This window comes from Chanodichthys erythropterus, chromosome 16, assembly GCF_024489055.1.
Source record: "Chanodichthys erythropterus isolate Z2021 chromosome 16, ASM2448905v1, whole genome shotgun sequence".
Lineage (NCBI taxonomy): Eukaryota > Metazoa > Chordata > Actinopteri > Cypriniformes > Xenocyprididae > Chanodichthys > Chanodichthys erythropterus.
Genome location: NC_090236.1, coordinates 43,383,627 through 43,411,244, shown reverse-complemented (window position 1 = coordinate 43,411,244; position 27,618 = coordinate 43,383,627). Strand labels below are relative to the sequence as shown.

Sequence of the window (27,618 nt, the reverse complement as noted above, 5' to 3'; positions counted from 1 at the left end):
CTCTTACTTGGTCGCATGAGAAATGTCATGGCTTTCTTTCACCGCAGTGTCACACAGCAACAGCTGCTCACAGAAAAGCAAAAGATGATTGCGATGCTGTGCTTTAAGAAGTTAGGGGCCGTTCACATTTCCGCGTGCAAGTCAGTTATTTCAAATGTAATCACGTGGCAGGCGCGCTCATAATGGAAGCAACACGGTCGTGACGCGCATGCGGTGCGTTTTCCAGGTGCATCGAGATGAAAGATTCTCAACTTTTCAGAATGCCGCAAGCGCACCGCAGGCCATGTGACAAGAACCAACTGATCAGCTATGTCCTTTCCGTAACAAAACATCAAAATCTCAGCCGAACAGCTGTTCATATCTGTACAGCAGTGGCGAGGCCAGAAATTTTAAAGTGAGTGGACCTTGGTGAAACAGGGTGGACCTCAAAGCCTACTCTCAAATTACATTTTTTACAATATCGGATGAAATAATTTCACAATTAAGATTAGTTAAATGCGATTTATTGTTAGCCAACAGTTCCATGAATACAAAATTCATTCATTAATAAAATAAATAATGAAGAGAACAATAACAGAACAATAAACAAAGATAATCTCTGTGTTGGGGAAAATCTGAACATTGTGGCAAGCAGCAGACCAACATCTGAGAGAGGGGGAGAGGGAGAGAGAGAGAATGCTGCAAGTATACAGGCTGCGTGCATACCATTATGCAGGTAAACATGAATACGAGCCAGCACATCCTTTTTTAATTAAAAAATATATAAATCTACTGAAGATCCCAAAACAGACTTTTAAAACTATAAACTAACACAATATTATTCATAGCAATTTCTAACACAAACACACAAATTAGCCTAGAAATAAAATCAATTTAGGGCTACTTACTAATTTGATTGTTTTTGAAGCCCAAACAAATCATCTTAAAAGGACAAGACGTAGACGTCTTGGCTTTGCGTTGTAAATCGCAATGATTTCATCGTAATCTAAAGACTCCGTAATCTCACGCTCATGAGAAAGGATGGCGAGGTGCTTTAGGCGAGCGGTTGCCATGGATGATCGAAAAGATGTTTTGATCCTGCCAGTGGTGGAGAATAGGCGCTCTGCACTACATGAAGTCATAGGGAGAGTGATAATTATTCTCAGAAGTTTATTCATGTTCGGAAAAATATCAGAAGGGCAACTGTCTATGACTTCCATTAGTGACTGGAATGTCTGTCCTCCCTCAGCTTTCCTACGTATCTGATGCGTAAACACAGTCAGCTCAGCGTTCTCGATTTTTATGCCATAATGCTGACTTGGAGATTCAAGCAAGCCTTTGTCAGCAAATGTCCCGGACTGTGGTTGACAGGCTGCAGCTGCTTTCATTATTCCATACTGATCGTCGTGAAAACGGCTCCTTAGCTCGGTCAGCTGTCGGTCCAGTATCTCATTCCATAAGCGCCGTAGGTCATCATCGTTCCTCATAATTTCTTGAAATATTTGACACAACCACTGAGTCACAGAGCCTGGCAGGCAGCTTTCTTTGTCGGGAGATGGTTACATCCAAGTTTTTGATTTCATGTTTACTCATTAACTCATCTGTGAGTTTCAGAACTTTCTCAAAGTCGCACTGTGAATTATCTCTGAAGACAGTAAACGCATCTTTCAAGCCATCAACAAGGTGGATACAGTCCAAAACACACAGTGTCGGGCTTTGCAGTCCTTTTGTGGCAAAGTCACTGCACTCAAAAAGTTTCCCAAATGTGACTAATAAAAAAAGGAACCGCTTCGTTTGGATCTGTTGCAGAAGACCCTGTGCCTCGATTTTTGTCTGGCTATGGTTACTTCCACTACATTCATCAAGTAATTCTAAAATACAGTCAAATAAAATAAGCACCTTGCTTACAGACCCGGATTTCGAGCTCCAACGAGTGTCAATGGATCGCTCAAGTTCAAGACAATGGCGATTTGGATGAAGTTGTTTCTGTATTTCCATAAACCTGGCGTGTCGGATGCTTCCCGTCATGAAAGTATGTAAAGAATTAAGTGAATCAAAAAATGTGCTGACGTGACTGGAAACTTTTGATGCTGCTGCCAGAACCAGATTTAGGCGATGAGAATTACAGTGCACGTACACTGCATGGGGAAAGGTCCGCTTCAAAAGAACATGCACTCCCCCTTTATTTCCAGGCATAAAGGAGGCCCCATCGAAGCTGAAGCCTACACACAGAGAAGGGTCCAGCTGTAGTGGTTCAATCACTTCCAGAATCTTTTTTGAGATGCCAGCTGCAGTCATGTCTACAGTGGCCACAAAACCAACGGCTCTTTCCTTCAGCATTCCCTGGTGAACATACCGGATACACACTGCAATTAGCTCTTGTTTTGACTCGTCTTTGTACTCGTCAGCGATCAGTGCGAAGTAAGTGTCTGGTGTTTCATTCAATTCTGCCTTTATCTTCCTCAGTAGTAAAGAAGCGGCCGCCTCCAGCAACTCGTTTTGCGTATCAGAGCTCATTAAAGTGCCGTTTTTAGGCATCTCCTCAAGCCGTGCCTTTATTTCGGGATCATATTTGGAAATGAACTTAAACAGTTGTAAAAAGTTGCCTTGGTTCAAAGCATCATCACTCTCTCTGTGACCACGTAGTGGTATATCTTGTTTGGCACAAAACACCACAATGTCCAAAATTACTTTTAAATGTTCCCGATTTCGTTGTACGAATGACAGATTCATTGCATCGTGATTCATCTGGTTGACTACTGTGCCACCGCCAGATTTATGACAGGCTCTATAGCCATTATACTTTTCGAGAGCGATCAGATGTTGCTTACTCCCTTGGTGCCGCTCACAGGCCTGCGTGATGTGTTTCCAATCTCGGTATCCCTCGTTAAACACGCCCTCAAACATAGTGTCATTAAAATGACGGCACATCTTGCAGTACACTGCATCGTTTTTTATGCTGTATTCTAGAAAAGGGAACTTTGTGTACCACTTGGAAGCAAAATTTCTGGACTTGCCATGTTTTGTTGTGCGTGGAAACTCGCGTAAATCGGGCTGAGCTGGCGGTTCATCGAGTGTGGATAAATCAGACGGTGAGTTGCTTTTCTGGAGGACGGGCCCGAGTTGAGATGAGGTGCTGGTGGACGGGAGAGATGACGTTGTGGGCTGCTGGTCATCAGTTGACTTGTCTGTACTGTCGTCGTCATCATCATCGAGTGTATTTTCAGGCTCTATTCTTGTTTTTTTAAAATATTTAATCAAAGATATCTGTTTCGACATGCTTACCTCGTGCGTGTTTAATATTAGTTTATTTCACTAGCATATGTAAACTCATCTTCCCCTCCCCCCAACAATCCGTGATTGGTTAAAACAGTTACTAATAGCCTATTGATTGGCTGTTGCAGTTAGGCTAATTATATCTAAGACATTTTCACACTAAAATAATAATTTATTTTTGAAACTTGATTTGCGTTTTTGAGCTGTATTGAGTCATTATTATTGTCATGTATGCGTGATTTTTCTCTCCTTAGTCCTTACCCACAAAAAATATTTTGTGTCTCATTTGATTGGGTGGACCAACTGTCAATCTGAGTGGGCCAGTGCCACCCTGGCCCTTCTGTAGCCTCGCCACTGCTGTACAGGGTGGTTTTTATATCTTATGTCCATAAATATATCTAGTAGTAAAGCTAATGCAAGGGCTAGAAATCACTTTATCCTTTGCTGAAACTTCCTGATCCTCTTGGCGAGCACAGTTCATGGTTGCATAGCAACGACCGACGCCACGGGAGCGCAAGCACTTTGGAAAGATGGAGAAGCGGTGCGGCCGCGCCTTCCATGTGTTTTTAGACTCAATATGTGAACGGTCGCTTAGGATTTTTAATTCTAAGTTCCTTTTAAATTCTAAGTTCATTTTAACATTTTTTTCAGTGACAAACAGACCTATTCAGCTGTTAATTTGAATACAGAAGATTTTTATTAAACCTGAAATGTGATCTTGTATGTACAACTAGGGAAATTATTGAAATTAGTTTTTTAAATAAATTTTATGTGAATTTCAGTTTAATTTTGTTCAAAATATCCTGATACGTATCGTATAGTGAACTCCGTATCGAGATACGTACCGTATCGTGACCTGAGCGTATCGTTACACCCCTAACAGTAATGATTTTATATACAAAATAAAACATTCACAAACCTGAATTTCACAGAGGAAATGCACCAATTCTGTAACGCTGAGAAGGGAGAACTGCTCTGGAGACTGGAAAGTATTCAAACAGCCCGTGCTCACTTAACCGTTGAGTTGTTGTCATGTCGGAGGGTGGGGGAGGGGTGCAATGTTTTAATTGAGTAAACTTACTCAATTTCTTTAGTGTGTGTTAAAAATTAATAATATTGATTTGAATTAAGTAATTTTTGTGGTTCTTGAAACAGATCAGTTTAATTCTCCATTCGCAAATATTTTGATTTTCACAAATATATGAAGTATATAAAAAATATATAGTGGGAAAAAAAAAAAAGAAAAAAAAAAAACAACGCACAAACTACTTAACTGTAAATCTTAGACAAAATTAACTGTTGGATTTTCAGTCAATTATTTTGGTGTGTTCAACTAAAACCATCAAGTAATCAGGTATCTGATATTCAGAGATTTTATTAAGTTAATAAAGTTAATTATTACTGTGATGTTTACTAAGCCACTGAATTACTTTTAGAGTGTTCCCTGATGATGTGTTTACTGGCAAGATGGCAAGACAACCTGTCACTTCCCCAATGACAAAATCAAGCCCGTCCTACATTTGTTCATGTTCCAGAAACTATTTCACCCGGATGTACATCAAAATATATACATATAAAAATATATACAAAATATTTATCCATCTATTTATCTATCTGTCTTTAGGGGTGGAACAGTTCGGATTACACACGGTTGAATTTTTATCACGGTTTTAGGGTCAGGGTTTCGGTATGGTTTGGTATGTGCTATGTTCAGTAAAAAAATAGGACAATTGTCAAATACAAATAAAGAAAATAAATAATCTAACTAAAAGAAAAAGCACAAATAAATACTTGAGAGCTAAGATACAAATAAAATAAACAATGCTTTACAGGTTTTTCAGGTATCTAACAGGTACTGAAATTGAATAAAGTAATCAAATATAAAATAACACTGCATATAAACTTCTTTGAATAAATTAAATAAAGATTAAACATTATTGAAGTTACAAAAGCTATTCATTCAATAGTGGTGAGTGATTTCTTTGTCTTTTGTCATTTGATTAACATTAGACTGCTGTCCCTTTAAGACATAATTCAAAGATCCAGTACACTTATACACATGCGTTGTCTGTCTCGTTTTTGTATTAACACATAACCTACTATGTTTGTTAGGATACTCACTAAGATGGGCATGTTGACAATTTTTGTGTGAATTTGTCTGTTCAGGTACAAGACTTGAAAGAGAATTGCGTGAGTATTTGCACACTGTGACGTGGCCTTCTGTGTTCGCGCTTCGGATGAATACACACACACATCTCCTCACAGCGTGGGCAAGTTCTCTTTTGCGTTTTAAGGTTGAATGTTTAAAGTGGAAAGGTTTAAATGAGTTTAAACAGAGATAGCAATGTGAGCTGTTCAGGTCTCACCTGCGTTCGCACGCTATCAACACCTGGGTGATAATGGCGTAAATGACTGGTCATAGAGCATACTTATGAAAGTTAATTAATGCTAAATGTTTTTGAAATAAATAGCCTGTTGAATTGCTTTAATTGAAAAAAAAAAAAGTGCACTGCATTAACCGTGCTTGCATTTTAATGCATTGTATTTTTAGGACTTTCATTTTTGTGGGCTGAAATTTAACATGGTTGTATATTTATGCTGTGAATATTTAAATTCAAAACATTTCAGCCACATTTTTATTATTAAAAATTCAAAGATTCATATTCACCTTTCAGATTTTACTTCCAACATATTCAGTCTGTTTAAAATACAACCAAAAATATTTATTAGGCAATTTTCGGTCCATTTTATTTCGCTTTACAAATTCGCTTCCACAAATTTTTCACAAAAAGTATTTCAAATTCGACAGAAAATTCAACATTGGACATCCGGGAACTGCAGGAATAGCAGTAGATTGCCGATGCATGATCTCCATCTGCTGTTAGTTGTCCTCACCAGCAGGTGCCGCAAGTGGCTGTTAACGAAGACCAGAGCAACGGCTGCAGTCATCATTCATTCACAAAAAACTAATTTATAGAAATAGAGCAAGTGGTGAGTGTATGTGTGATTATCAGGGCCAAAATATATCTGAAAATCTGATAAAGACACAAAAAATATGTTTACATTTAAATCATTATCTTCATGATTACTTTCCCTGTGTAGCCTATACCCTGCATGTAAGCTGTGAATGAGATTATCACGCTTTTCCCACCCGATGCTGATGTAAGTTAGCCTATAACAAACATGAGGAATGCTAAAGAATTACATCTTGATTGCTTCATTTCCTTAAATTTTATCATAGATTGTGCAATGCTGTGCTGTAATACTGGGGTTGCCCTCATACGTCATACTTCAGGATTTCCCAATAACACTTTACGTAAAAAACATATATCTTGTATTGACCTTACTGGTGTACAATATACACAACACTATACTATTTACAACAAGCAGAAGAACCCAGAAAGTACTTAGTAAAAAAAAAAAAAAAAAAAAAACATGCAACCGTTTACAATGCACGCTAAGCATTTACTTTATATGGGAGAAAAACACTTTTGCACGTTGCGTTAATATTCTGGGTTCATCTGGTTATTGATGTACATAGTATATACCGAATTAGTTTTTTTTATTATCATCACAATAAACCTCATTAAGCATTTTTTTTCTAAGTGAAACTGCTTAGTCCGATAGCTGTTAATTTAGGGAACGTCTCAAAAATTACAAACAACATTGGTATACATTAGGGCTGTCAAATGATTAATCGCGATTAATCGCATACAAAATAAAAGTTTGAGTTTGCCTAATATATGTGGGTGTACTGTGTTTAATTATGTATATATATTTAAATACACACAAATTAATGTATGTATTTAAGAGAAATATGTTATTTATGTACAAAATATTTTTATTTATATATAATATAAATTATATAAAAAAAATAATTAAATACATATACTTGTAAATATTTCTCAAATATATACATGAATGTGTTTGTATTTATATATACATAATAATTACACACAGTACACCCACATATATTAGGCAAACTCAAACTTTTATTTTGTATGCGATTAATCGCGATTAATTGTTTGACAGCCCTAGTATACATGTTTCTAACTTCAAAAGCATTTGAAGAGAATGACTTAAATTAATAAAACCAACTATAGTGTGTTCATGTAGTGTCAGGCATGATGCACACCTTTAGATTTTTTGATGTTTATTAAAATAAATAAGGGCCCATGAAGTAGGTGTGCATCATACCTGACACCTACATAAACATTTTTGGTTTTATGACTGTCCTTCTCTTCAAATGATATTGAGCTTTAAATGATAGTACATTGTGTGTATTGAAATGAGTAGTGAAATACATAGCAATATTTACAGTGTTTTACAGTTTATTTTAATAAATATCAAAAATCTAAACACTGTGCATCATGCCTGACACCAACACTTTACAGTTGTTTTATGAGTTTAAGTATTATATGTGACTTTAGAGACGCTCCCTAAATTTGTGAATATCGAACGTCCAAACGTCAAGCCAACTTTATGCCAGTATTTCACAGGGAAACGCTTATTCTGAGTGCATCTGCTTGCCTGTAGCCTATATAGTAGAGTCAACATCACCAATAAGGTGTAAGTTGGATATTTTATATCACTGTGCTAGTCCATTAAGCTACGTTAAGTGTTTTCTATGTCCCGACAGCAGGGGAATCCTGGAGTCATGTATAAGGGAAACCCTAGTACTGCATCACAGTGCTGCGATATAAGTTAAGAAAACTAAACAGCCGAGAGCAATATATGGCTTCCTAAGATGTAATATGTAATCTGTAACGTACATCAGCATTGGGTGGGAAAAGTTTTATAATCTCATTCGTGGTAGATAACGTAGCTTACATGCAGGGTATAAGCTACACAGGGAAAGTAATCGTGAAGACATTGAATTAAACGTAAACACAGCTTTTGTGTCTTTATCAGCTTTTCCGCATATATTCCCTAATAATCACACTTACCACTTACTCTATTTCTGTAAATCCGTTTTTGTGAATGAATGATGAATTACTGTAGCCTTTGCTCTGGTCTCCGCTTGCGGCACCTGCTGGTGAGGACGACTAACAGTAGATGGAGATCATGCATCGTCAATCTACTGCTATTCCTGCAGTTTCCGGAAGTCCAATGTTGAATTTTCTGTCGAATTTGGAAGTAAATTTGTAAAGCGAAATAAAATGGACCGAAAATTGCCTGTTGAATATTTTAGGCTGTATTTTTTGTGACGATTTGCACAGTTATTAAATCAATTTATGGGTGGAATATGAATATAATAATTCATACGGTTTTATGAATCATTATGCACATACCGACCCAAGGGGAAATTAACCATATATGGTGAATTAACTACAACGAATTATAATCAATCACATATATGATTAGCTCTGTTTTAATAATTGTGTAGAGAACTATCGGTCCGTCCAGCAAACCGGTAAGTTCCACAGACTCTTACGACAGAAATATTACCCTCTGGCCGCGAAGATAAATTTCTATGGTGGCATCCAAATGTAAAGCCAGGATATTAGAATCAGAACGTTAAAGTGACTTGGTGGTGGCTGAATGAGCAAGTGAACAACATAAGCGTGGATATGATGAATTTAATACACAGAACGGGTAATACAAAGGTTATAGACCCTACGGATAAATGGACACAAGTAGATACAAGTACATATAGGTGAAAGTAAAGGCAGAAACGAAAGAGATGATCAAAGCATGGCAAACTGCAACAGTCACTTTTAAGAGCCAGCAAGGAAACTCAGCATTTAAGATTGTAAAACATTATACTTGCATAGGTTCGTTGGGGTGCTTAGAGTTTCGGAGCGCTCGATTTGATAGTTGTCTCTTCTTCCGGAGGTTGTTTCGGCGAAGTTTCAAACGAAGGTTTAACTGTTGTAATATGACCGGAAAATAAAGAAGAGAGTCCGTCTTGAAGGCAGGAACTCGTGCAGAAAACTTGGGCAGAAAACTTGTGCATCGAAAGGACGTGTGTCCTGGTATTTTAAGGACAACAGGCCAGGACGCCTCCTTGATAACGTCCTCCCCAATGATAGCGTTGCAATTTGGCGGTTTTCCACATCTCTTTGTCCTGTCCAACGAGTTAATTTATGGTATGTTGAATCAGTGCATTTTCTTCATAGTACTATTAAACATTGAACGATGCATTTGACAGAAATGTAACGTACATGAGTGAATAGCTCGGACTCACAGCTTTACGGAGAGATCAAACTTGACAGGTGTCTCTCATCCCATAAAGAAGATACACTTTCTACTCTAATACTATCGTTTAACATGAAAACTAACCTACTACAGTCAATTCTACGATTCTACATTAGTAACACATACATGCAACAAGCACCATAGTGGCAGACAGGGCTGGACTGGGACAAAAAAATGGCCCTGGCATTTTTGCTCAGACCGGCCCACCACAATCGGTCGGACACCATGTACACCATCCTTGCAGTCCCTGTAAATATGCATACCTACTGTTCCATTCCCCAAAGCCCCTACAAAGCTGAGTAGTAAGTGCAAGTGGACCAGTGTACTCACTCTCGCTTGACTGACTCCCTGGTGATCAAAAGTGGCAGTGGAGTAGGGCCTACACACCAATAGACAGCAAAGATCAGAAAAAAAATCTTATTTTAAGTGTTTAACTTTGCATTATAATCTTGATGGACAATGTGCTCCATGTTATAAAAGCTAGTTAACCCTTAGAACATGGATGTAGTATACTGATAATTCTATAAAGAAATATTTTTTTCAACGAAACAGACAGAAGAAAAACTATAATTACAAATATACTTTGTTTTAAAGAGCACAAACCCCTCTTTAAGTGTCAAACATTTACCTCTTATTGTTTAGATACTCCCCATTAAAAACAATGAAAAAAACTATAGCCTACTACCAAATTACTCGCAAAAAACGTCCTAATAAAATTATATACATGTCATTCACTTGCCATAAACAACCAAGTGTTCATACCAGAGTAATGGGGTACAAGAGCTACAAAACATAACTTTTTATAGCTGAAAAGTGAGATCTAGTAGACCATCATCACGACTAACGGCTATAAATAGACACCTATAGTCTCGTTGTGAAATAAACACATCATCAGTAATATTACATTAAAATAATAACCTGAATTTTTTTTTTTTTTTTGAAAAACCAAATTGCATCATTTCAGGTTTTTCTAGTTAACGAGAAGGGGCGTTACTGCATAAGTGAACTCTGATAGCTACAAGGGCACACTGCTAGCTACAAAAAAAAAAAAAAAAAAAAAACAGTGCAAAATAGCTTTTGCTGTGCTATTTGACTTTAGCTGACTGAGTGACCAGAGCAGTAGGTGACAGTCTGACTTTATAATAACGACGACGATTATGTTGTCTTCTAGCCTAATATTCATTAATTTAGGTAAAGCATCATCATCGTCGTCCTCGCATCGTGAGTCCCTCGCTCCCTGCCTCCCTGTTAATCATGTAACTACCCTGCTTACCGCTTGTATTATACTCTCCTGCTTACTCTGTCCCTCATTGGCTTCACTGTCAAACACCTGCTGCTCCTCTGCCTGACAGGTGTCTCTTCTGTGTTCTTGCACGTCGTCAGGTACTGTAAACTGAAGCTACTGTAACCGTACTAAACATGTCAGTAATGTTTGCACGTTGAGGCGTCAACCTCAATTTTTTTTTTTTTTTTGCCAGCAACTTCTCCGCACCACCCTTGCACTTGCGCTTTTGTTTCTCCATCCTAATCCACAGATGTTTTGGCTCTGAGACAACTGCATATGACACACGAAACACAGGGGACGGGGGTGGAGTCTGTTAAGAGATGTGATTGGGCCAGCCCAGTGTCAGTATGGAAAATGAACCAATGGGCCGCTGTCTCTGCTTTATGGGCCGGTCGTTGGCCAATTTTATGTCTACAAAAAAAAAAAAAAATCATATTATATCGCGGCCCGGCCCCCAAGTGTGTCGGCCCACCGGGCATTTGCCCGGTATGCCAGATTACCAGTCCAGGCCTGGTGGCAGATACATTCATATTTGCAGGTATAATATTTGTGTATACAGTCTTTATGTAGGGCTTTGTATGTGTGTGTGTGTCAGTGGGTGCGTGCGTGTATTTTCCTTTTTATGACCGTTTGGAATTCGGTCCTGTCTCCTCGAAACCTGATCCGTGGGGTTCGCATCTCCTTTGGAAGTCACAGAGGAGAGTTTTGGGACTTATCGAAATAGTCATAAAAAAAGAGTCTCGTGATCCATTAGTGTCTGCCGGGCCGGAATCGATGTAAGATTTACAAACCAAAGTTCCGTGAATTGAGGCTTAAACACAGTTTATGGTGGGACCTGCTCATCCTTGAGACTGTGCAGACCCTACATTTTAAACAGACTGAATATGTTGGAAGTGAAATCTGAAAGGTGAATATGAATCTTTGCATTTTTAATAATGTAAATGTGGCTGAAATGTTTTGAATTGAAATATTCACAGCATAAATATACAAAAATGTTGAATTTCAGCCCACAAAAATGCAAGCTCTAAAAATACAATGCATTAAAACGCAAGCACGGTTAATGCAATGCACTTTTTTTTTTTAATTAGTGCAATTCAACAAGCTTTTTATTTCAAGTACTTTTAGCATTAATTAACTTCCATACATTTGGCACTCACATTGAACAAAGAGTTACTGTTTTGTCCATGTTCTTTTGATCTCTTGCACTGATTGGTTAGATTATCTGAATGTGCTCCTCCCTAGCTTTGTTAATAAAACATCATAAAAATAATCACAACTGTTTCATGCCGACTAACAAGACTTGTTGTGGAAATCTTTTATGCTAGCTGGGTTTTGTTCAATGAAGGTAATGCAAAAGATATTTTCAGAAAAACATTTTTCTCTGTACCACTCAAGATCAAAAGCCTAACCTTTGCCATTCTCCTCTCCTGGACGGGGGCTTCGCGTCGTATCTGACAAAAGACATCAGAGATCTTTTTTTTAGTTAAAAGTTTTGGTAACACTTTACAATAAGGTTCATTAGTTGACATTAGTTAACTACATTAGTTAACGTGAACTAATAATGAACTGCATTTACTGCACTTATACAGCATTTATTAATCTTTGTTAATGTTAATTTCAACATTTACTAATACATTATTAAAATCTTGTTAACATTAGTTCATGCACTGTGAATTAACATGAACAAACAACGAACAACTGTATTTTCATTAATTAACGTTAATGAAGATTAGTAAATATAGTAACAAATGTATTGCTCATGGTTAGTTCATTTTAGTTAATACAATAACTAATGTTTAACTAATGAACCTTATTGTAAAGTGTTAGCAAAGTTTCCTCAAAAGAATTGCTGAGTTAGCATTTGTACTTGTATCACATACAGTATGTGACTTACGGGAAACACTGAAGCCAAATACACCATCAAACTCCTTGAGCAGTTTCTTTAGCAGAGTGCTTTTCCCAGCCCCAGAGGGTCCACTCATCACCACAGGCCTCGGTCCAGCCATCGCTGCAAACACACCAGGGAGATGCAAAAAAAGAAAAAAGAAAAGAAAAAGTAGAAAGAAATAAAAACAAAATTACAACAAATTAGTGAAAAACAGCTCTTCATCGACAACCAAGCACAGAACTCCATTAACAGACCAATTCATCTCAAATGTTAACAGATCTTTCATTGATTTGTAAAAATGAAAATCAATTAATACTCTTGCTTTTACTATATTTAAAAACATTAACTACATCTTCCCCCGACAACCTTTCAAACCTTATTTTTCCTGCTCACATAAGTGGCTAATTTGGCCTGTCCTAAAATAAAATTCAACAACTGACAAATACAACTTTTCTTTTTAATAAATTTAAAACCAAAAATAAAAGCTATCATAGGAAACACTTCACTGAAAGAATTGAACAATTTTTGTAGGACCAAAAATAAAGGCTTCAGTCTATCACACTCCATAAAAGCATGAAAAACTGTCTCTCTTTTCAGGCAAAAGGGACATTCCATGCTAACATCAGGATTTAAAACAGAAATGAATGCTTTATATATGCTTTCCAATGAAGATATGATGTATTGGAGTTATATGATGACATGGAGTTGATAAAATGATATAAACTTGATTGACAATTCTTTTTGTAACTGCCCTAATAAGAAATGTAATAACTTTAAATAAATGAAATAAATTTAATAAATATTACTTAAACAATAATTAATGTTTAATGCATTTTAATACATTTAAATGTGCTTTTTGCGATTTCTCAAATTCATTGTTGAACACTGTTGATATTTGAAATCAACCCAAACAAACACACCCCTCTCTTCATTGCTCCGCCTCCAAAACTCACTGTCCAATCCTAACCTCTGAGTCGCCACCCTGCTCTGAGTCGGTCAAGAACCCCGGTCCGATCGCTTCTGGCACGTGAGGCGAATGCACTACCAATGATGTTAAACACCTCATTCTCTAGCGGGCGTCAGTTTACCTGCAATACTCTCAGAGTCTGGCCACTGTTACACACGCAATGAGAGTGGATGTCTGTTCATCACAGCTGACATGAAACAAAATGCTTCACGAAAAATAAAGCGCAGTTGATGAAGGAATGACAAGGAAGCACAAACGATGTACATACAGTACACAAGAGTAAATACAAACAAGAGTTTCTTGTTAATCGGAAACAATTTCGCTTAAACCATCAAAATATGAGAAAAAATATTTTTATTTTTATATTATTTAAATGTTTTAAAATATGACACTGAATACAACAAAATTTTTCATATTTAATTGGTTCTCTCTTGTTTTTGCATGTGTTCATAATTTCTTTGTATGACAGACTGGCCAAACATAATTTGAAATAATTTGAAATTTCATTTCATTATCACACATGAAACAATTGACTCCAGCTAGTCGATGTGCTTACATCTTTTAACACGTTTTTAAAAGTTTAATTAAGTTGAATTAAGGTTGAAAATGTCAGTTTTTATATCGCTGGACATCACATTTGGCCTCTACTCTATGGCAGTTCATTGACTTTCCAACTGACCATCAAACCACTCTGCAAAAGAAAGCCACTTTTATGTTGACTGTGGGCTTCCCTGCAGTTGTTGGAGCCGTTGATGAACTCATGACACATCATTGCTCTAACTGTAAATGAGGAGACATATATCAATAGAACAATATTCCACATCATCAATACTAATTTGTGATCATTTTGCACAATGCAAAGCTATTGCTTTTAAATCAATTTAAATATTAAAATGTTTGTGTTTTTTATATATATTATTGTTATTATTGTTTTTTATAATAACATTAAATGACTGGTATTGTGCTGCTCTGACTTCACCCTTCCAGGCTCGCTATTGGCTGATTCAGAGGTTAAGGGCAGCCATTTTGAGTTGACATCATTGTAGTCCTTAGTTCACAACACTTAAGTCAGCACTTAAGAATCCGTCTTACACTTTACTAAAAGTTGCTTTTAGCCTCTTTATAAAAGTTTCCTACTCTTAGAAAACTCCTACTCTTTACTAAGAATTTTTGGCACTTAATTCAAAACTTAAGACTGTTCTTAAGAGCATTTCTGAGAAGTTTTATACATACAGGCCCTGGTTTCATATTCTCTTCCACATTCAATACCATACGCCAAAGTGTATCTACTCTATTACTCAAAATATTTTTATTAAAAACTTTAACATACATTTTTATAAAATGCTTTAACAGTAATTGTACACAAATGTAAACACATGGATCTTTCAGTGTCTAACAAAGGACCTTTATAACCATCTAGTTTTGCTAAAACAATCAAATTAGGAAACATCTCTTCCATATTCCGACTGTTTCCTCCTCTATAGTGGTCTATCAGTAACTCTTTTTCTTTGTTACTGACCAATGACTTTCAGTTCATCAGCATTTGTGCAACAGTCCGTAGAGATCTGGGCCGGTATGTTTAAAACTTCTCAGAAATGCTCTTAAGAATAGTCTTGACTAAGTTTTGACTTAAGTGTCAAAAAATTCTTAGTAAAGAGTAGGACTTTTCTAAGAGTAGGAGACTTTTATAAAGAAGCTAAAAGCAACTTTTAGTAAAGTATAAGACTGATTCTTAAGTGCTGACTTAAGTGTTGTGAACTAAGGACTACAATGATGTCAACTCAAAATGGTCACCCTCAAACTCTGAATCAGCCAATAGCGAGCTTGGCTGCAAGGGTGAAGTCACAGCAGCACAGCACCAATAATTGAATGTTATTATAAAAGAAATAATTTAAAAAGACACTGAAATGTTTATTTTTTAAAATAGCTTTGCATTGTGCAAAATTATCAAAAATTAGTATTGATGGTGTGGAATCTCTTTTGATATATGTCTCCTCATTTACATTGGAGCGATGATGTGAACACGAGTTCCATCAATGGCTCCAACAACTCCAGGGAAGCCCACCATCAACATAAATGTTGCCTGCTTTTGCCGCATGGTTTGATGGTCAGATGTAAAGTCAATGAGCTGCCATAGAGTAGTGGCCAAATGTGATGTCCAGCCATATGAAAGATGACATCTTCAACCTTAATTCAAATATTTTTTTAAAATAATAGATGTAAGAATATTGTGTAGCTGTGCTTGAGTCAATTGTTTCATGTGTGATAATGAAATTATATTTCAAATTACTTTTGGCCAGGCTGTCATGCAAAGAAATTATGAACATGCAAAAACAAGAGAGAACCAATTAAATATTACAAACTGATTATGTTGTAGTCAATATGCTCTTTTTTTCTGAGCTTTTTTGTTTTTCTGAAACCTGTAGCTGTAGTTTTCCCTTTTTTTTTGCCAAATCTTTTTCCAGATAAATACCTTTGCTTAGTTTAGTGTTTTATTCTTCCCTCATATTTTAAAACATTTAATATAAACATAAAAATAAAAATATTTTCCTCATATTTTGAAATTGTAGGGTCATTAAAAAAAAAAAAAAAAAAAAGACTATGCACATCAATTTTGGCCACTATGTTTGGTGTGGTAAGTTTAGCAACAGTACTATTTAAGAGCCTGCTTACTGTGGACTGATGGGTCCAAGTCATCACCGGTGCACTGCTGCATTTTTCCAGTTACCAAAAAAGGTAATTACCATTTCATTTTTACAGTCAGGGCATTTATTTGTAGAGTGGGAGAAGTTGTTACATTTAAAGTTTATTCAAAGTCATTAAATGTATTAAAATGCATTAAACAATTATTGTTTAAGTAATATTTATTAAATTTATTTCTAGTTATTACATTTTTTTTATTAGGTCACTTACAAAAAGAATTGACAGTCAAGTTTATATCATTTTATTTTTATATCATTTTATAAGAGTAAAATTTCGTCATTCTTAGAATTTTGACACACTTAAGACTAAAATTTTACTCTAAGCGGCTTTATACATACGGGCCCAGATTTTTTAAACAAAAGGCCACTTCTTCCATCTTCTCAAAGTCCAGTCCAGCTAAATTAATAAGTCCTAAATTAAAAGTGATTATCCATGACTCCAGCAGCCGTTGATTAACCCCATGACAAGAGCAACTAACATTTGTTAAATCAAACCATGTTCCATTTATTAAGGGCTCATCCAAAAGCCAATGAAGAGAGAAAGTCTTCTCGTCTCTCTGTAAGTTAATGAGACTTCAAACCTTAAAAAAATAAAATAAAACACTGGCAATGCTTTTGTATTCAATTTAACAGGATCCATTAAAAACAAGGATTTATCCAACCCCAAACATGCAACTTCATGTAAAATAGAGCATGTTACACCCCGCCATCCATTCAAAACGGTTTCCCATTTAACCAATTTCCAATTAAAAATGCTTCACTCTTGTTCAAGTTAAAGGTGCTACAGAGGATCTTTTCGTTGACTGAGAAACCAAAGACTGTTAGTGAGTTTTTGAAATGAGCGCATGCGTAAGAACAACCCCCCTCCTTCACAGCTCATTTCGAGGGAACGCCTCCCAAAACTCGTGCACAAGTATTGGAACACGAGTGTTTACCACCGGCATTCGCTGTGGCGTGTTAGTGGATTCATTATGTCGGACTCACGGCCGGTAACTCATAATCTGCAGTTGTTACTCCTGTCTCCTGACAAAAACATTGAATGAGGCACCTGTGGAGTGTGGAAAGTTACTGGAGCGCGCAGCTGTGCACGTCTCTCACAAGGAACATCATGGCAGTGATTGACCAGCTAGAGGGCCAATCCGCTCACGTCTCTCACAAGGAACGTAATAGCAGTGATTGACAAGCCAGAGGGCCAATCGTTTACGCGATGATCGCGTAAACGATTGGCTGATGTTTCTAAAGCACTAACTCGTGCACAGATGATGTATATTAATATTATTCCTTTCAGTGCACCTAATAAATAGTCTTTTATCAGTTAGTAAAGACAGTTTCAAGTAATATTACAAAAATGTATAAAACAAAACATCCTCTGTAGCACCTTTAACCTTAGCTGATGAAATCATTCTGAAATCTTCTAAAACAGCCATTTAAACCTTCACATCATTTTGCCCATTAATTAAAACAGCCACATCATCAGAATAAGCTGACAAACAAATATTGTTTTTACAAGTTGTTAAAAATAAACCACAAATAATTTTTTCCTCAAACGATGCAACAACGGTTCTATAGCAATTGAATACAACATTCCGGATAATGAACACCCCTGCCTAACACTCCCCACAGACCATTAAAGGAGTGCATAAGCCACAGTTTATTTTATGTACACTCTCAACGTCACCATAAAGCACCTTCACCTTATCAATAAAATCTTTACAAAAATCAAATGCCTCTAAAGTTCTCCAAAAATAAGCGTGTTCAACTCTATCACACATTTGTTCTTGATCTATTGAAATAAGTCTGATATCAATGTTAAGCAACTTGGAAACATCAAAAGTATCCCGAATCAAAGCAATATTGTCAAAATATTATATTGAATATTGAACACAATAGGTCTGATCCGGATGCACCACCTGATCTATTACCTTTGATAACCTATTATCTAGCACCTTAGAAAGCAATTTATAGTCAGAGCAAAGTAGTGAAACAGGACACCAGTTCTTGATGTCCATAAGGTCTCCTTTTTTGGGCAGGAGCATGATGACTGCTCTGCGGCAGCTCAACAGCAGCCTGCCTGAGCACAAGCTGTCGTTAAGGACCTGCAATAAGTCTTTACCAAACTCAGTCCAAAATAACTTATAAAATTCGACAGGTAGTCCATCAATTCCTGGAACTTTACCAGACTTGCCTTACTCTTGCTTTTATAAGCCCTTTAAAACACAATTCAACTACACTTGAACAGCTGATCATAGCTATACAGGGCAGGTCAAAAATATTCCTCATCGCGGAGAGCGCAGTTCATGGTTGCAACAACAGACGCCACGGGAGTGCAAGTGCTTTGGAAACCAAGAGAAAGCAGCTTGGCCACATTTTCCACACGTTTTAGACGTGATGTGAACAGCCCACGGTTTAGGAAAAAAAAAAAAAAAAAAAGTAGAGGCCCCGCCCCCTGGTGACACCGGTATTACCGGTGTTGTTACATGTTGATTAACCGGTGGGAAAATTTTCTCACCGTCACATCCCTATCTGAAGATCGTATAGAATCACACCAATTCATTGGCTGATGCCGCGGGCGCAGCCCCCACGCTCTTACGTCACCATCCTATACTGACAAACACAGCATCTGCTCCTCGGATTTCTCTGCCTTCACGAATCGGCCATTTTAGCCCTTCTGCTACGGTTTATCTGGCCCGAAGTTTGAATTGTTCTGAGTTTTCTTCACCTGCACTTCAGCGACTATGATAGTGGAACTCAGTTCTCCTTCTTGGAAGTCCCGCCTCCTCCTCCTTCCAACTACTTCCGCCCTTATCGGAAAGTCCTACGTGGCAGCTGGTCAGGCAGGCATGGCCCTTCATTCTATGGCCATTCTCCAAGCCTTCCAAGCGGACGTTTTGAAAGAGACGGATGAGGGCGAGGGCCTGACACCGGAAGTGGTCAAGATGCTCCGCAGAGCCACAGATTTGGCCTTAAGAGCCACCAAGCAGACTGCGCGTGCTATAGGGCACTCCATGACGGGCTCGGTGGCAGCAGAACTCCACCTGTGCCTCAATCTTACGGAGATTCGCGACAAGGAGAAGGTATTCCTCCTGCATGCCCCAATCTCTCAGTTTGGGTTGTTAGGGGAGGCAGTCAACACAGTGGTTGACAAATTTCAGGCTGCGAAGTCCCAGTCGGCTGCTCTCAGGCAGTTTATGCCCAGGAGAGTTAGGGAGTCTTCTAAGCCCTCTCCTTCTCTACCCAGAGAGCACTCCTTGCATAGGAAGGATTCCACCAGTAGGAGAAGTGACCCAGTTCATCCCCCACCAGCTATGGTTTGGGGAGCCCGTGGTCATCCATTACCCCGCCAGCGAACCCATAGGTGTCTTGAGCTGAAGCGGTCCAGCAAATCCTCTGCTCCAGCTCCTTCGAGTTGCTCCTGACCCTCACACCAGAAAGAGGAGAGCTTCCCCTGCCTTTTAAGGTTGGGTCAGACTGTGCAAACGTTTCTGCCCACCTCTCACTCGCTCTCCTCATTCAGTTCTGTCACATCCGGCGCCCAGCACGTTTTGGTGCGCAGCGTTCACTCAGCCTCACCCCTATCACACGGGAGATAGGAGACGCACTAAGCTTTCTCCCCTCACCTCCGTTTTGTTTGTCGCCTGCTGCTTGCGTAATCAGAAACACGTGCATTTTTCCTTCTGGGTTGACTGTGCTACCCTGCAAGGACCAGTTCGACACACTAATACAGGTATGTCCTCTACATTGTGACACTCCACTTCCTCTATCACATTTCTCTCATGAATGTAGGCGTCTGCCAGGGTATCACCTTGGATTCTCCACACAGTTCAGTTTGGTTACACACTCCAGTTCTGTCCCAACCCCCCCGCTTCAACGGGGTTCTTCTGACTGTAGTGAACAGCGCCTCAGAGGCTTCTGTGCTACAGCAGGAGCTATCTTGCCTCCTCCTCAAGGGGGCAATAGAAGAGGTCCCTTCAAAAGGAATACTAGACCCTGTACTAGACCTTTGCTGGCTGAACTTCTCCCTTTACAAAGGGAAGTTCAGGATGTTGACGCTGAAGGCGATCATGTCTCAAATTTGTGTGGGGGACTGGTTTGTCACTGTAGACCTGAAGGATGCATATTTTCATATTTAGGTTGTCCGGCGACACAGGAAGTTCCTCAGATTTGCCTTCAGAGTAAAGGTTTAGCAGTACAAGGTTCTTCCCTTTGGCATTGCTGCTATGGCCCTGTTGAGGCTCCAGGGCAACCGTATACTCAACTACATGGACGATTAGCTCATTTTAGCCCACTCCAGGGAATTAGTGACTCACCACAGGGACGTCGTCCTTCACCACATCCGGTCTCTCAGCCTCAGACTGAACACCGAAAAGAGTGTTCTCACCCCATCTCAACAGACTGTGTTCTTAGGGGTTCACCTAGATTCCATTCAGATGCAGGCCCATCTGGCCCACCAAAGGGCAGCTTTGATTTCTAGTCTTCCTGCCGACGTCCAGGAGACCATCGCGAGTGCGAGAGCTTTTTCCACAAGGAGGCTATATTTCTCCAAGTGGAAGGTTTTTGAGTCATGGTGTTCAGCTTTGGATCCAGTCAGCTGCCCTGTGGGTCCAGTGCTGGAGTTCTTGCAAGAGAAATTTGCTGTGGGTGCAGCTGCTACTACTCTGAGAGTTTATGTCACAGCCATTGCCGCTCTAAGGGAGTCAGATGAAATTCCCCTGGGCAAACATAGGTTAGCCTCAACATTTATGCATGAGGTTCGTCACTTGAAGCCAACATGCCCCCCTGGAATTCCCTCTTGGGACCTGTCAGTCATCCTGTAGGGCATCCATGGAGGCTCCTTTTGAGCCCTTGGAGTCAGCTCCAGAGTGGATTCTGACTCTCAAGGTTGCTTTTTTGTTGGCAACTTCTTTGAAGCAAGTTGGGGATTGCAAGCTCTCTCTGTTAGCGAGGCGTGTATGGACTTCTCCCCTGGTCTGGTTAAGGTAACCTTAAGACCCAGGCCAGGATATGTGCCCAAGGTCTTGTCTAGATCATTTCACTCTCAGGTTATCACCCTTCACTCATTCCATCCTCCTCCTTTCACCTCAGAAGTGGATAAGGAACTTCACTTGCTCGGCCCTGTCTGAGCTTTGAAGTCTTCAACCTATAAAAGACAACGTCTGTTCTCTGAATAGGGAACAAGACACTGCGTCCATTGCCAAGCTCCTCGCACTGCCGACAAGTGACCTTTTTCGGCAGAGAAATCTGAGGAGCAGACGGTGCATTTGTCAGTATAGGATGTTGACGTAAGAGCGTGGGGGCGATAAATTAATCAATAAAATTCATCAATAAAAGTGATAAAATCAGCCAATGAATTGTCGTGTTTCTATACAGGCTTCAGACAATCGGCACACCCAGAGGGCTTTCCCCATTGCGTCATAGCTACGCAGCATCTCCTTCCCTGTTCAGAGAACATAGGTTACACCAGTAACCCGAGACAATCTCAGTCTCTCACAATGCATAAAAAAGCAAAAAAATTGTCAATAAAAAAGGGCATTTATCTTGCACAGTTGGATTCAAGATTGAAATAAAAGCATCAACTGCAAAATGCCATGTAATATCCACCACTGAAGATCTCTTACATTTTTAGTCAATGGTGGCTTGTAAATTGAACACCAAAAAGGCTTAATATCATTCTCAACATTTAAACTCATGCCTCTCATTGAATCAAAGACAATGTCTCTTAAAATCTTTGAGGTGGCTGAAGAATTCTCCATTTCTAAAATAGTATTAGGTATCACCATACTTGGAAAATGATCCATTGCATTTGGAACAGTTCGTAACTATAAAAAAGTCCAGTCTTCTTTACTCAGTGTCTCTTGAATTTTGTGTTTACATGTATATATATATATTCTGTATATAATTATATATAAATACACACACATACATGTATTTAAGAAACATATGTGCATACATATAATTTATATTATATATAAATATATTTTATATATAACATTTTTCTTAAACATATACGTATGTGTATGTATTTATATGTACGCATAATAACACACACATATATTACCTAAACACAGACTTTTATTTTGGACATGATAAATTGTTGTGCAGCCCCTAAAAGACTTATAGGGCAAGGATCTTCTGGTTTGCACCAAACACCAAACCTTTCTCACACTTATAATAAAACTCAAATCGAATTTAATCCATTTAAATTATACTGTATTTCGAATTTAATTATTTTCCGTAAAAGACTTTAAAAAAAGTAGAAAAAAATGAAGGTTGAAGTCAATTTGAGCCAGACATGTGATCAGCTAAAGACAAAAAAGAAGGTGTAACCCGTAGTGGTTCAACGGATCACAAAACTCACGGTTCGGATCATATCACAGTTATTAAGTCACGAATCGGATAACTTTTCAGATCAGCACAAAAAAAATTGGGGGGTGGGGGTAATTTTCCATTTTTTACTTGGCCCACTTTAACTACTCCAATACCACAGCAGAAACTACAAGCCTAACTAATACATTATTAAAGGCAAGTGAACAGACTGTAAAAAGAACAAATACTGTACACCAATTACAAGCATAAATAAATACAACAAAGTTACAAATAAAGTATAAGGTCTAACTGTAGTATTAATTTTAGTGTACAGAAATGTAGTAATTAAATGTAAATGACACTGTTCACTGTATACATTTAATATAGATTAATCTTTGTAAACCAAACAACAAAACACAGCTTTAACATGACAAACAGCAGGTATTTATAGGTTGCTGTCACTTTAAGAGTAAGACCCCATGCACGCACACATCTAATAGATTGTACACTTAAAGGATTAGTTCACTTTCAAATAAAATTTTCCTGATAATTTACTCATCCCCATGTCATCCAAGATGTCCATGTCCTTCTTTCTTCAGTCGAAAAGAAATTAAGGTTTTTGATGAAAACATCCCAGGATTATTCTCCTTATAGTATATTCTTTATATAAACAAATGATCGCCTTCCAAGTGGTTCCGCCAAAACCGCACTTTCGTATTCTTCAAAAAGCTTACACTGTATGTCCTACGCCTTCCCTATTCAACTTACGGAACGAATGCAGCGCCAGTTCCATTTTTTCCGTAAGTAGAATAGGGAAGGCGTAAGACATACAGCGTAAGCTTTTTGAAGAATACGAAAATGCGGTTTTGGCGGAACCACTTGGAAGGCGATCCTTTGTCTATATAAAGCATTTACATTTATTTATTTATTTTTTTTAAATGACCAATCGTTTCGCTAGATAAGACCCTTATTCCTTGTCTGGTATTGTTTAAAGCCCTTTGAAGCTGCACTGAAACTGTAATTTTGACCTTCAACCGTTGGGAGGCCATTGAAGTCCACTGGAGAAAAATCCTGGAATGTTTTCATCAAAAACCTTAATTTCTTTTGAGGAAAGAAGGACATGGACATCTTGGATGACATGGGGGTGAGTAAATTATCAGGAAATTTTAATTTGAAAGTGCCAGGGAGTATGAACTTTTCTATTTAGAACCTCTTTGCTAAAAACCAAAATGTGTTTTTGGTTGTGAGGGGAAAGATAACCTTGCTTTCCAAAGAACCCAGCATTAAGTGGAGCTGAGAGATTTGTGCTCATGCATTATATTGATGCACTCTCAACATTTTTCATTAAAATAACCATAGAAACCGCCTTAAATTAACTAACAAAATAAGGATAGAGTTGTGTCTGAAAGTTGCAATCACTTTTTTATTGGTTAAAATGAATGGAGAATATTTTATGTTTTCCGTGGCTGCTTGAGCCCTCAGGATCAACACTTATGGTTTTATAAACAAGGCCCAGTTCGATGCTGGATTTACGGATCGTTTGAAACTAAAAGATGGAGCGGTCACAGCGGTAAAAGATCCCGGTCATGAGTCAGAACCGCAGGTGGTAAGTAAAACTGCATCAAATGTCTGTTTTGTCGGCAGTCAGCGTATAAGTGCATGTAATGTAAACAACACAAACGTATAATGAATCAAAAGTTATCCAGGAATAATGCAATGGTATATTTTCTGTGTTTAAATACATTTGTTTAGCTGACCATTGATAGCTTCACTACACAAAAGCTGCGCATGCTCATCACTCATGTCAAACACAAATCAGATCTGAACAGTTGCAATACAGTGTCAATAATTTTAGGGTACATACACACTGTCAGTTCAAATTGGATTATTTGTGACTGCAATATGACTGATGATTGTGCCACTACATCCAGTTGGGAAAAACAGCAAATAATCCTAATACAAACCAGCAAATAGGACCCAACCATTAAAAAGCATTAAAGCAACTGGCAAGTTAATGATAATGTCAATTACGTCTTTTTCATTAAACATTTTCTTTGATATCAACTGCTTAAACTTTTTTTTTAAAGATCAGAGGGTTAAAGGTTTACAGGGTTTATATTTAAGCATTCAAACAATATTTCAATACATTTATATTAACGATAAGTCAATTTACATCACAATTCAAGCTCTGTTTATATTGCTTACCTTGCTCCAATGTGCAAAAAAAAAAAAACTTGCACAACACTCAATATGATCTGAATGCGTGTGTGCATTCTGATAAGATTCTGCTCCAATCAGCTCACTGGAAGCTAAAACCGTCAAACAACCCAGCCTTCTTTTTACAAGTTACTGCCATGGTATCACCATTACACCATACTGACTCAGCACTAAGAAACACACCTGCTTAGTGCTTACAATAACAAAAACAAGAGCACCATCTTTTCCATTAAGCTACTGAATTGTACACATTTGAATAAAATTCAAATGATATGTTTTAGCTATAAATGGGTAGGTGAAACTCGCATAATCATGTCCAGGTCAGCATTTCAGTAATTTCAAAATCAAAAGAAAAATTATTTTGAATAAAGAAATGAATTTTTATGTCTGTTTGGAATTTGTTTTTCGTTGTGATATTTTTTCTTGACAATTAAACTAACCCTTCCCTAAAATTTTCATTACATGATGACTATTTTATACTATAATTCTCATTGGGTCCACATGTATTTACATGTGAAACAAATACATAACTTTCATACTTAATTTATTATAAATTTATGAAAAAATGTAGGAGCAACTGAAGCCACACATATGCAAAAATCACATACTATGGGTGGCCTATAATCATGTTAAAATGAAATTTGTGTTTGATTTGGCTTTGAGGATGGCACACTTGAGGATCTTGCTGCATGCTTTCAGGTGAGAGTGCGTCTTTAGAGAGTGTCATATGAGTGTCATATGTTTACCAAATGATGATGAATGGCTGTAAAAGAAAGGTTGTGCGGAAATGCCTTACATGGAGATGGTACGGGCACGTTTTATGCCAAATGAACTTGGGCATGCAGTCACTCATTTAGAATACACCAAATTCATTAAAGTACACATGAAATCAAAATTGACCTTATTTATTTTGTTAGCTCAAATTGCTAGTTTTGTGGTGAACAATTCATCCGTGAAAGTCAATCCACACAAAAAAATTGTTTGGCTTCGTAATATTTAATCAAAATCTGAAAATGCTCCTCCCCTCTGCAACGGTGCCCCTTCTCCGATGACATCAGTTTGACGGCTTGGGTTGTAAACACTTAAACCACTCCCCTCCGACCGTTAGTCTGCTATGAGTGAGAGATGGAGAGGAGGAGCGCTAAAATAAAACTCTGCCCTCTATTCAATATTCCGTTTCACTTGGAAATACGTCACAGCACTGGAGAAAAGTCGTTTGCAACTTCCGGTTCACGCGGACTTTAACATTAAAATGAGGTTAAGAACAAAATCATGCACACACACATTTGATGAATTAGGCGGATTCCATCAATTATTACTGAGTGGGACCCATCTTCAAGGTTATTCTCATTAAAATCTCTTTACTTTAATGTATTAAAGTAAAATTATTTTTTAGTGCACCACTTTTCTATGAATCAACACCACATCTGCCAAATCTACAGGCAAGATCAGATTTTATATTGCATGTTTATAATATGTTGTCACCACACGTTTGAAGACACCTTGTTTTTCTTCATTTCATTTATTATTTTTAATATTATATGGTATATTTTTTTCACAACTCATACTTAATAATATCAGACTGAACTCTAGCCTATAGACCTTAGCGCCGCTAAGAGCTGCGAATACTTTCTGGATGCACTTTAAATACAGTGTAACAAAGACACCTTAAAATAAAGTGGAACCAATTGCCCCAATGTAAAAACAAAATGCACTGCATGATCAAATATTTAGGTGAAATAATTTCTTTATATATATATATACATACATACATACGTGTGTGTGTGTGTGTGTGTGTGTGTGTGTGTGTGTGTGTGTGTGTGTGTGTGTGTGTGTGTGTGTGTGTGTGTGTGTGTGTGTGTGTGTGTGTATATATATATATATATATATATATATATATATATATATATATATATATATATATATATATATATATATATATACACACACACACATTTTATATATATATTTTATACACATACATACATATATATGAGAAATATCACACTCGTAGCCGTGCGATATGGCTGTATATCAGCACGCTGCGATTCGTCCGTAGGCACGAGGCCGCAGGTAATCACAGCGTGCTGATATACAGCCATATCGCACGGCTACGAGTGTGATATTGCCTTTATATAACAGTTCGACGGCACGAGTGTGTAAATAAACAACAACGGAGTGTCTTTAAAACCCTCTTTTGTGCAGCACTACTTCCTTCCGCCACGGATTCAAATCTCAATTTGACAGTTGGACCAAGCCTCCGTTACTAATTCTAAAACGTCACTTCAGAACTAGTAACGAAGGAACGTTTCAAAACTCAAGTTGTCAGTTGAACCCAAGCCTCCGTTGCGAACTCTAAAATGTCACTTTAGAACTAGTAACGAAGGAACGTTGAGTCGCTTCATTGAAACACATTGAATTTTCTACAGTATTAGAGAGAGAGAGAGAGAGAGTAGGCTATTACCTGTGTCTGGTATATTGCATTACATTCATTCTTCAAGTCGATGTCCATAATATTATATCCTTTATACAAGTCCGTTTGAATGTCCGCTGAGGAAAGCGATCTTTTTTTACAGCTTTGGGAATTTTCCATAGCACCACAGCGCTAAAACAACTTCCTTTTGCAAAAGTTCCTTTCAATTTAAAAGTCTCTTGTGCTTCACTGACTCATTCTCCTATAAAGTGTTGCCGCCATTTAATGGCGTATTAATGTAATGTTCACTCAATCCATTTTACTTAATGGACATATTTATATAAAATAATATTTATTGAACAACAAATAAGCACAATTGTACAGTTCAGT

The 27,618-nt window shown here is 37.7% G+C and overlaps 1 protein-coding gene across 4 annotated transcripts in view; it reads right to left on the bottom strand.

The window, feature by feature from the left end:
• The window catches only part of guk1a (guanylate kinase 1a), a 47,672-nt gene that overhangs the window by 15,627 nt on the left and 4,427 nt on the right, over positions 1-27,618 (bottom strand). For 2 of the 4 annotated variants that reach the window (XR_010892036.1, XM_067364137.1), the window contains exons 2-5: positions 12,633-12,746; positions 12,148-12,189; positions 9,784-9,832; positions 9,026-9,322 (exon numbers count right to left, since the gene is read on the bottom strand). Coding sequence is in view for 3 of the 4 variants with exons in the window: in XM_067364137.1 (XP_067220238.1) it covers positions 9,026-9,322; positions 9,784-9,832; positions 12,148-12,189; positions 12,633-12,746 (502 nt within the window). In the remaining variant the exon portion in view is untranslated. The remainder of the gene's footprint in view (positions 1-9,025; positions 9,323-9,783; positions 9,833-12,147; positions 12,190-12,632; positions 12,747-27,618) is intronic. The other 2 variants (XM_067364136.1, XM_067364135.1) reach the window with 1 other exon arrangement.